Source organism: Micromesistius poutassou (assembly GCF_964030765.1).
Source record: "Micromesistius poutassou genome assembly, contig: SCAFFOLD_1527, whole genome shotgun sequence".
NCBI classification, from domain to species: Eukaryota; Metazoa; Chordata; class Actinopteri; order Gadiformes; family Gadidae; genus Micromesistius; species Micromesistius poutassou.
The window spans coordinates 1,595-12,690 of NW_028177501.1; the positions used below are offsets into that span (position 1 = coordinate 1,595).

The 11,096-nt window shown below is 46.9% G+C and overlaps 1 protein-coding gene across 1 annotated transcript; it reads left to right on the forward strand.

The window, feature by feature from the left end:
• Positions 1 to 1,066: 1,066 nt before the first annotated feature.
• LOC311376066 (proprotein convertase subtilisin/kexin type 7-like) lies at positions 1,067 to 10,969 on the forward strand (the record flags this gene model as incomplete). Its single annotated transcript, XM_084490961.1, has 11 exons — positions 1,067 to 1,147; positions 1,655 to 1,926; positions 2,425 to 2,664; positions 2,984 to 3,118; positions 4,715 to 4,880; positions 5,578 to 5,668; positions 6,078 to 6,132; positions 6,669 to 6,807; positions 7,961 to 8,061; positions 9,948 to 10,115; positions 10,811 to 10,969. Coding segments are annotated over exons 2-11 (1,503 nt in total), but the record flags the coding sequence as incomplete, so codon positions are not given.
• Positions 10,970 to 11,096: the final 127 nt, after the last annotated feature.

Here is an 11,096-nt window from a genome sequence, read left to right on the forward strand (position 1 = left end):
TGAAGCGGAACCAATAGATTGCAAATCAGATTCTGTCACCTCTTCTTATATTGAAAGCTTAAGTGTATTTATTGTACAAAGCGTTTGTCGTGCATTTCATATCCGTATGTTAAAATTGTGCACACATACACATGCATTCACTGACCTGTTCAAACACACCTTGCTTTAACCTTGCTCCATCTGCACCATCTTTGAACATGTAACAACACATGACATGGGTAAACCAAAACTTAACAGGGCTCCATCTACAGACTCAGAAACAGTCCAATTTACTGACTTCAGTGGGGACCATCTTTTTACCCAAGTAAACCAGCCCAAAATATGCTAACACAAAAGAATACAATATACAAATATCAGAATATATGTCTTCAGCAGTTTCTACTACTGTCTATAATACTGTCTATGAGCAAACTTCAAATAGATTATCTCAGAACCATGTACTACAGAACTGGCTGATGTCAGCTGGCAACACCATTGAATCAATAAAGTATCTATTGTAACTGTATCCTGTCTGTTTTTGAGTCTTTGGACCCGTTTGTAGTAGTTCTTACTATTTATTTTTTGTCATATTTTATAACTTAGGCTATACAAGTCCTTTTTTGCAGTTTTTCCTCCAACACATTGACATAAGATCGACCAATATGCAACTAAACCACTGTAAATAGAGCACTGTAATTGCAATGTGTCTCTGCACTACTTCTGTGCTTATCTCAGGTGACTTTTCTTGTGGTTCTCTTTTTAGTTTTTATATTGTTGCATTGTTGAAGGGCACCTGAGACTGAAGCGTTTCATTGCTGTTGCTTTAATTGTTGTGAATATGACAAATAAACCAGCCACATCCTTTGTTTAAAAATTATGAATCTTAAAATTAAGGCATTAAAATTGACTAGTACCGGTCCTCCAAATTATTTTATGAATATGCCGGTTCTTGGAACAAAAAAGGTTCGGAACCGCTGCTGTACATCCTGTGAGCTATAATGCTGCCCTCTGGTGGTTGGAATTGAGTACAGCAGCCAACGTGAATCTATTAACTACGTCGTACGTCCCTCGGCAACGTCACGCGTCACACATTTGTTTTTTGCGGAAATGAGATGACAAGCTTGTTCTTTGACACTTAGACACAAGAGGGGAAGTTTTCAGATCAAAGGTAAATGACGTTAACGTATTAAGTACGGTGAGCCACTCGACTTTACTATGAAAAACGAAGTAAATCAAGTCGTTGAATTGTGTTGTTGGTGAGGGTCTATATCTGCTCTGACAGTAGTCGTGGGAACTCATGAACCCATCCGAGTTGGCCTTGTTCCACACGTCCACCGTGTCTTGAACCACGTTGTACACTGTCATTATTACTGGTATCCCAGTATTGGCGCATATCGTGTGAGTGGATGTTGTTTGATGCGGGTAATTATCCCCATTTCAACACACACAGTGATATCTAGTCTGTAACCACTCAGAGGTGGACCATCAGGGCCACTGGGCATAATGCATAGCTGTTAGATATCATACACTGGTCTGTGCGTGTGTCAGGCCGGAGTGATGTTGTGGATTTCCAGGACTGGATTGGTGCACTTCCTGATATGATGATTGTCGTGCTGTCCTCGTGCTGTCCTCTTCTCATTTGCCTCTTTGTGTTTTGTGTTGTGCGCTGTTCCAGGAGGCTGTTCAGATGAAGTGGGGATGCCATTGCGACCCTCCGCTTGTCTCTCTGTTGCCATGGCAACGCCCTATCTTTCCCTGTTCCTCCTCCTCGTGTTTCTGTCCTCCTCCTGCCTGCTGTACCTCAACCTCGTGTCGGACTCCTTGTCCGCGTCCCGTCCCCTGCCGTCCCCGTCCTGCGGCGTGGGCCAGTCCTGGGCCGTGCGGCTGAGCTCCAGCCCCCCGCCGGCGGACGGCCTCCTGGTGGACCTGGACGTGGTGGCAGACGAGGTGAAGAACCAGAGGGTGTCACCACAGGGGTCACGTGTAGAACAGGAGGAGGTTGAAGCTGCAGCCCGGTGATGTCTACGTGATGATGCGGTGCAGGTGCAAAGGAGCAGGGTCTGGTCTCTAAGATGATGGAAGCACCGTGTATGACACCAAAAGATCTGACGGGCCGAGTCTCTTGCATCACATCTTTACAACAACTCGCACTCCTGAGCAGATACGATGCGTTGTGTACTGAGCTGCTTCCACGTCGTGCACTGTGTCAGAGATGGACGCGCTTCCTGGTTGCATTTCATTACCTGATTGAATTCGCTTCAAATGCACGTCATGATTGAGTTAGTGTCTCAAAACCATCAGGACCGGTGATAAACAAGGTCCACGCAGACCCAGGCCGCTTGAGGGGGCGGCTGTTTGTGAAAGCCTTCTTGTGCGCTTCTGGGCTGTGGCGGAAACCGACCCACCAAAACCGACCTGTCCTGACGATACTCTCGCACTCCTCAGGTGGCAGAACAGGTCGGACTGGAGAACCGCGGTCAGATCGGACAGCTGGAAGGCCACTACCTCCTGTGTGCGTCCAGGCCCAGGCTGGGGGCTACCGCCTGGGCAGACAAGTGGGCCCACTCCGGAGACCTGCTGGCAGCCCACCCGCACGTGCTGTGGCACTCCAAGGACATTGTCCTCAGCAGATCCAAGAGGGCAATGACCTTCAATGACCCGCGCTACCCGAACCAGTGGCACTTGGTGAGGGCCTGGGCCTTAGATCAGTGTCTCTGCTCTGGTGGATAGACAGTAGAATAATCAGGGAACACTTTGTCTTCATTTATATATGCCTCTAGTTAAGGATGAACTAATCATTAACAAAACATCTATCCATCCTACATCTGGATGGACGTGTATGTTAATGTTTGTTTAATGATAAGTGCATCAGTTACTAAAGTATTACAAACTTTTTTGACTTTTGACTGAGCATTATTATGAAGTGTATGAAGTCATTCCTTTTAGTTTTTTATGTCTTTCTGTCCTGTGACCTCCTCTCTGTGTGCCCTGGGCCGCGCCGCAGCACAACAACCAGAGCAAGGGCATGGACATCAACGTGACGGGCCTGTGGGAGCGCAACATCACTGGGACAGGGGTCACGGTGGTGGTGGTGGACGATGGAGTGGAACACACGCTGGAGGACATCCAGCCCAACTATGTAAGGCTACTTTTGGACTTTTTTTTTTTTTCAGTGCGCCATTGATTGGTTTGGGCCATGACTGGCTTGCGGGCGACTTGGGGGTACGGTGGGGGTCCAAAAGTCTGAGTGCACTACCGAGAACTGTTTGTTTTCATCATTAATCACTAACTACCTTTTAAGTCACTGAAGCGTGTAATTTGAGATTTGGGCGCAATGTTCAGAATAGCTAAGAAAACTAAAACTGATATGAAACTTAAGTGTTAAGAAATGCTTTTGTAAAATGTAATATTTTCTCAACTATGGCTGCAATATCTTTTGTAATAATGAAGACTCAAATTCTACAAACACTAATTATTTAAACTTTTATGAAGTAGTGACTTGGTTGCTTTCATAGGCTGTTTTGTAATCGGTCTCTGTACCCTTCTGTGTGGACCGATTACGAAACAGCCTATGATTGCAACCAGTGAGTACTTCATAAAAGGCCAAATAATTTGACTCTTCATTATTACAACATGGGTGTTGAGCAGGCTGTGATCAGGCCCACAAATGATCAAGAGACGAGTTTCAGAAACCAGCAAAAAAAAAAGTAAACAAAAAGATGAACAAATATCAAAAACAAATAAGTTGTTAATACTCGTCCTTCTTCGACTATAATTCAGCTTTTTAGTTTCATTGTCTCTTTCCCTTTTGCGTCTGGGCTCGGCTTAGCTCAGGAGGTAGAGCGGGTTCGCCTTTTAACCGGATAGGTATGTACTCGGCTCCGCCTCCGAGTGTCGAGGTGTCCCTAGGCGAGACACACAACCCTGACTGCTCCTGGCGAGCTGGCTGTCTCCCTGCATGGTTGACTCCGCCGTCGGTGTCTGAGTGTGTATGAACTGTTTTGGAACTGCTTTGGATAAAAGCGTCTGCTAAATGCCCTAAATGTTGTGTGTCTGTATTTCCAGCAGCCATTCAGATTAATCTTAATAGCTTCCCTGGCCCATTGCCCAATAGAATCCAGGTTCTGTAATTTGCTGGAAACCAGTTTCACCTGAAAGGTTTGTGAAGGATGACATCATAACCAACTCTTATGCTGCATTCCAGGGACACTTTTTAGGCCGTAAGTTACGAGCTGTAACTTGCAGTACATCGATCTGGTACGAGTTCAGTGAGTTCACGGGCAGTGAGTTGTGGGTTTGACTGCCGTTCCAGGGCACTTCCACGGGTAGAAGGTTGTGAAAACACGGGTTACGGGTTGCCTGGAACGCACCATTTACTACTTATTATATACACAAGGCAAACAAAATCATAATGATAAAAGACACATGCACAACTCCGTCTAAACACATTGCTGCTTTAGCACACCGAGCATATTTTTCTACATGGTAAAACATTTCTCTTGACTTGTTTTTGTTCATCCTGAAGAGGTAATCGTACCCTCCGTGCTCAGCTCTCTTGGCCGTTACATTATTCAGCGACATGGGTTTAGATTCCAACATGGCTCTTCACGGCAGAGATGTGTGTCATAACGCCTGTTGCCTGTTTGTTCATTCTCTCGACTGTCAATCATCAGTCTGAAAACTCAGAACTCAAACTGGGTCACCCGCCGCTCTCCTCTGCCCACCTCTGCTCCAGAGTCCAGAGGGCAGCTATGACCTGAACTCCAACGACCCCGACCCCATGCCCCATCCAGACGCCCACAGTGACAACCACCACGGCACGCGGTGTGCTGGGGAGATCGCCGCCGTGCCCAACAACAGCTTCTGTGCCGTGGGCGTGGCCTACGGCAGCAAGGTGGCAGGTATGCTTGGCTGTGGTGTTTGATTTGTTTGTGACCATTACTTTGTGCAACATATCCGCCCGACTTTATACTCTCACTTGATTCTGTTTGCATATGCAAGATGAACCTAGAATGTATGTCAATATTCTTTTGCATGGAATTAATGATACATTTTCTGTTATACAACCTGGGATTTCCAATGCATCCTCCTTTTGATGATAAATATAATATATACTACTGTTCAAAAGTTTGGGGTCATTGTCCATTTGTCATTTATTAAAGAAAAGCACATTAAATAAATCAGAGATACAGTCCAGACAATATTAATGTGGTAATTGACTATTCTAGCTGAAAACGGCAGATTTGATCTACATAGGTGTACAGAGGCCCATTCCCAGCGTCACTCCTGTGTTCTAACGGTACATTGTTGAACTAATCGAGTTAAGAGGCTCATTTATGCTGAGAAAACCCTTGTGCGATTTGAAAACTGTTGAAAAAAGTGTGAGTCTTCATGGAAAACATGAAATTGTCCAGGTGACCCCAGACTTTCAGTCTATTTCATACTTTACGTACACTTTTTTTGTAATTGTTCCCCAGTTTTCCTGTTGTAGAACACACTCCTGAATATTTGAAGGGTCTAAGGAATGGGTCCGCATTCAATGAAGCTTTTTCTCTTATTTACTGATTACTGGTTCTTTCACCGTGTTTGCGTGTGCAGGTATCAGAGTGCTGGACGGCCCACTGACGGACAGCATGGAGGCTGTGGCCTTCAACAAACACTACCAGGTCAACGACGTCTACAGCTGCAGGTGTCAAAGCCCCCGTCCTGTCCTCATGGCTCCAAGCCTCCATCACTAGAACTGGGTTCTGCCAGGGATCGGGAAAAAATACCGCAGTTGTGATGCGTTGCAGTTTGCATTTTAAGTGTCTCAAGAAAGAACTTTTAGAAAAGTGTGCTCAGTGTATATTTAAGTTACTTCCAGATACAACGCAATTATCCAGAATTATAGTCGGCTGAACTTAAATCACTTTACAAATCGACTGTTAAATAAATATCATAACTGCAACTATGCGTGTGAAAAGAATGGCTAACAGAATTGTAACTCGTGATCACAATAATAAAACTGAGCTCCCTTCACATCAACGAACATAGCAGACTTTGAGGGAGGGAGTTGTTCTGGAGAATGCCGGTTTGATGAACTGTGTTGTGGTCCGTAGCTGGGGTCCGGACGATGATGGACACACTGTGGATGGCCCCCATCCACTGGGGAAGGTGAGGGGGGGGGATCTCGCACACTACCGTCTTTGTCCAACAGAGGGCAGCACAGATGCAAAATGTATCAACGTTTTTTATTGAGTCTAAAAACCTTTGAGCACCGTGTTTTTGACCATATTTATCTATACTGTAAGTGTTGCTCTATACTGTAAGTGTTTGTAAGATTCCTCTAGGTTAGAGCACCACTCTATGGTATTGTCTCTTACTCTTCGCTTTGTGTTTCACAACTCTTGAATTAGGACATTTCCCCTCTTTCATGTACTCATTAGTTCTGTTAGTTCATTAGTTTTGTTCTTTGGCCGGTTTTATATTTCTGTACATAGTTTGCAGAACCAAACTCCCCTTTGTTCTCCTTTGTCTACTCATAGCTCTCCGTGTGTAAAGGCAGTTCTGAAGTAATCTAGAAAGCCAATTCTATTATAATGATGTATTCTAATCAGGGTGATCATGTCCCCTGGTTCAGTCCAGTGTTACAGAGGTCTTAATAAACATTGATACAGCGTCCACTATTGATCTGTTCCTCCCACCTGCAGGCGGCGCTGCAGCATGGCGTGATCGCTGGCCGAAGAGGGTTTGGCAGCATCTTCGTGGTTGCCAGTGGTAACGGTGGGCAGTACAACGACAACTGCAACTACGACGGCTATGCCAACTCCATCTACACCATCACCATTGGTAAGAGTCTTACCAATGGTGTATTTTTTTTCTTCCATTGGGGGAAAGTGTTTGAGGCCCATGTTAACGGTGTTTAACTCAGTGTTTGAGGCCCATGTTAACAGTGTTTAACTCAGTGTTTGAGGCCCATATGAACGGTGTTTAACTCACTGTGTTTGAGGCCCATGTTAACAGTGTTTAACTCAGTGTTTGAGGCCCAGGTTAACAGTGTTTAACTCAGTGTGTTTGAGGCCCATGTTAACAGTGTTTTACTCAGTGTTTGAGGCCCATGTTAACAGTGTTTAACTCAGTGTTTGAGGCCCATGTTAACAGTGTTTAACTCAGTGTTTGAGGCCCATGTTAACAGTGTTTAACTCAGTGTTTGAGGCCCAGGTTAACAGTGTTTAACTCAGTGTTTGAGGCCCAGGTTAACAGTGTTTAACTCAGTGTTTGAGGCCCATGTTAACAGTGTTTAACTCAGTGTTTGAGGCCCATGTTAACAGTGTTTAACTCAGTGTTTGAGGCCCATGTTAACAGTGTTTAACTCAGTGTTTGAGGCCCATGTTAACAGTGTTTAACTCAGTGTTTGAGGCCCAGGTTAACAGTGTTTAACTCAGTGTTTGAGGCCCATGTTAACAGTGTTTAACTCAGTGTTTGAGGCCCATGTTAACAGTGTTTAACTCAGTGTTTGAGGCCCATGTTAACAGTGTTTAACTCAGTGTTTGAGGCCCAGGTTAACAGTGTTTAACTCAGTGTTTGAGGCCCATGTTAACAGTGTTTAACTCAGTGTTTGAGGCCCATGTTAACAGTGTTTAACTCAGTGTTTGAGGCCCATGTTAACAGTGTTTAACTCAGTGTTTGAGGCCCATGTTAACAGTGTTTAACTCAGTGTTTGAGGCCCAGGTTAACAGTGTTTAACTCAGTGTTTGAGGCCCATGTTAACAGTGTTTAACTCAGTGTTTGAGGCCCATGTTAACAGTGTTTAACTCACTGTGTTTGAGGCCCAGGTTAACAGTGTTTAACTCAGTGTTTGAGGCCCATGTTAACAGTGTTTAACTCAGTGTTTGAGGCCCATGTTAACAGTGTTTAACTCAGTGTTTGAGGCCCATGTTAACAGTGTTTAACTCAGTGTTTGAGGCCCATGTTAACAGTGTTTAATCCACTGTGTGTTCAGGGGCGGTGGACGAGGAGGGACAGATGCCCTTCTACGCAGAGGAGTGTGCGTCCATGCTGGCGGTCACATTCAGCAGTGGAAGGAAAGAACTGAGGAGCATCGTGAGTCTCCAGCCACAGTCCTGCTAACGTGCACCAGGGCTGTTCGATGTGACAGGGGCCCGTCTATGTGACAGGGGCCCGTCGATGTGACAGGGGCCAATCGATGTGACAGGGGCCCATCGATGTGACAGGGGCCCGTCTATGTGACAGGGGCCCGTCGATGTGACAGGGGCCCGTCTATGTGTCTCCGTTCTGCTGGACTAGTCACATCTTATCATGGAAAAACCTGCATGGATAAGAATGTAGAAGAGTTTGATTGATTACTAATTTAAAACCCTGGCAATCCCGAGAGAGCACAATTTTAATTTGCTCAGGGAGTCACTCTGGGAACGAGCAATATACTCACTCACCGATTCCCCTGGCCCAGAACATTAACCAATCACATCGGTGTATCTCATATAGGCGGGCCAAAAGCGTTTCTGTTTTACCGACCGGATAAGGCAAGAGTCTAATCTATTGGTTAGCTCCGCTGGTCTGGATACGTCACCCCTTGTATTCTTCTGATTGGTCGTAGTGCTATCCAATTGCGTGCAGTGATATTTTCAAATGCATGCTTGGTGCCACCCCTCGAGTTGGGCCATTTTCATAACTCGTTGCCAGACCCTACAGCTTTCTAGATGTGGGTCTGAATTTCCAGGCTAGCGTTTCAGTGTACTATAGAAAAATATGGCACCATTTCATTGAACAGCGAAAATGTGTTCAATGTGTTGTGTTCACCAGCGAAAAGGTTACATAAAAACATGAACAATTATCATGATAAGACCGTGTATTGTGAGTATCCTGCCTGAAAAAATCGTGAAATTAAATTTTAGCCATATCGCTCACCTCTTGCGTGTTCACACAGCGAGTCCCACACATGCATACTAGGGGTGGGAGTCACGGGTACCTCACCATATGATACGCGATACAGATAATATTGCGATACAGCGATTCTGCAATAATCAATATATTGTTAGACAATCCTTTAACGATACATCACGATAAATGTCTAACGATGAATACAAAATGACTGTGAAACGGTAAAGTGCTGGATTTCGGTCTTTATTCACGGTCAAAACTGAGTTTTTCAGTTACTCGTCTTGGGTTAGTTAACTTCCCGCTTTGGGAATGCATTGGTCATTTAGAGGTGCAGTCTGTCTGTCTGTAGGATCAAGCTAGTGCAACATGGCGCCCTCCGTGGAGAATGTAGAAACAAGGGGCTCAATCTAAGGGAACGAAAACGCAACCATTCTTATTTTCATGGGTTTAATCACTAATTCAAACAAACTTATTAATATTATTCCATTGGTGCCCTGTCTGTTCTGGTAGATGCCACTCAATTCCTCACACTACACCTTTAACTTGGAGAGCATCAATCCAGTGTAGTTCCAGTGGTTCTCCTGGTTTTACTGTGGCTCTTAATTGTTGTTCTTGGCACCGCCCCCCCTCTCCCCCGGTGCTATAAGGCTCGATGGCCTCTCTTAACTGTACACAAACAATGTGCAGCCTGGAGTGGGGCGCCCATATCTAACACATGGGTTCAGTGCCTCGGCTCAGTCTCCGAGCCCGGAGGACTAGTATCAGACGTGTACATTTTGAATGTACAGTCTGGGGTATGTGAGCGTGTTTATGCACAAGCCCCTTCCACTAACAGTTTGGGTTGGGCTCTCTGCCACTGGGCTGTGACCGCCTAGTCACCATTTGTCTGTGGCCCTCCTAATTGGGTGGTTCTCGCCATGCGGGCAGCTGCACCGCATCTTGAGCGCTTCCCTTCAGACTCCCCCTCTTTTGGTTTTGTCCTCCGCAGTGGGTCTGTCTCCGTTCCGTCCAATGTATCCTTCCTGTTCTTCTTCTCCCCTCCCCTCTCCCCGCGGTCGGTCCTAAACGATGCGCTCTCCTCCGCACAGGTGACGTCCGATTGGTCGATGCAGCAGGGGACGGGCTGCACGGACGGGCACACGGGCACGTCGGCCGCGGCCCCCCTGGCGGCGGGCATGGTGGCCCTCATGCTGCAGGTGCGGCCCTGCCTGAGCTGGCGGGACGTCCAGCACATCATCACCTTAACAGCCACCAAGGTCGGTCCCCGCCGCCGCGCCGACCATGTAGGGGCGGCGCGTCCGCTTCCTGTGCAGCGTAGAGCAGTGGCGCGTTCACGCCAAAAGCGACGGGGCGGCGCGACTCCGTACAAAGTCGACACATGGCCGCGTTCCAGACGCCTGGAACGCGGCCATGTGTCGACTTTGTAAGCCTCGATGGCGTCGATCGAGGCTTTGCGTTGCGTCGTATCCAAGGGACCGCTGCACGTGTTGAAAAGAAATCCCAACGCGTGCAACGAAAACGACCCTGAAGCCTTATCCAGTGAACTCGACTGGTGCAGGAATCCCGCGTGTAGCTGTGAGGTACGGACCAGTGCTGGCCTGTGTAACAAAATACAGCAGCGTCAACTCTAGAAACCGAAAGCAGGATGTGCGAGGCGTGCGTGCCAACAGACCTGTGGTTTTGAGTCAGCCGCGGATACGCTCCCGAGTTCCTCTCTGCTACTGCTGCTGGGCCCTGGGGAAACGTCTGCGTGTCCACTCTGACGATATCCCAGTCTAACTGATTTGAAAAGGCTCCAAATACCGACTGGGATGGTCTCCGAGGCTGAACGCCGTCCAGCGCGCACACTGTGCCCAGGCCAGGCTGTGGTCCAGGTGTTGGCTGCCAGTACAGTAGAGGTCTGGGCAGCTGGCGGGCTCTGAACCGGGGGCTGGGCGCTGTGTTTTCACAGTACGATAAGAGCGCTGACTGGATGGAGAACGGAGCCGGCTTCAACCACAGCCACAAGCACGGCTTCGGCCTGCTCAACGCCTGGAGGATGGTCAACGCTGCCAAGGTACCGGCCATACGGTGTACATCATGTACTATACTGTCATATGGTGTACATCATGTACTATACTGCCATACGGTGTACCTCATGTACTATACTGTCATATGGTGTACATCATGTACTATACTGCCATACGGTGTACCTCATGTACTATACTGTCATATGGTGTACATCATGTACTATACTG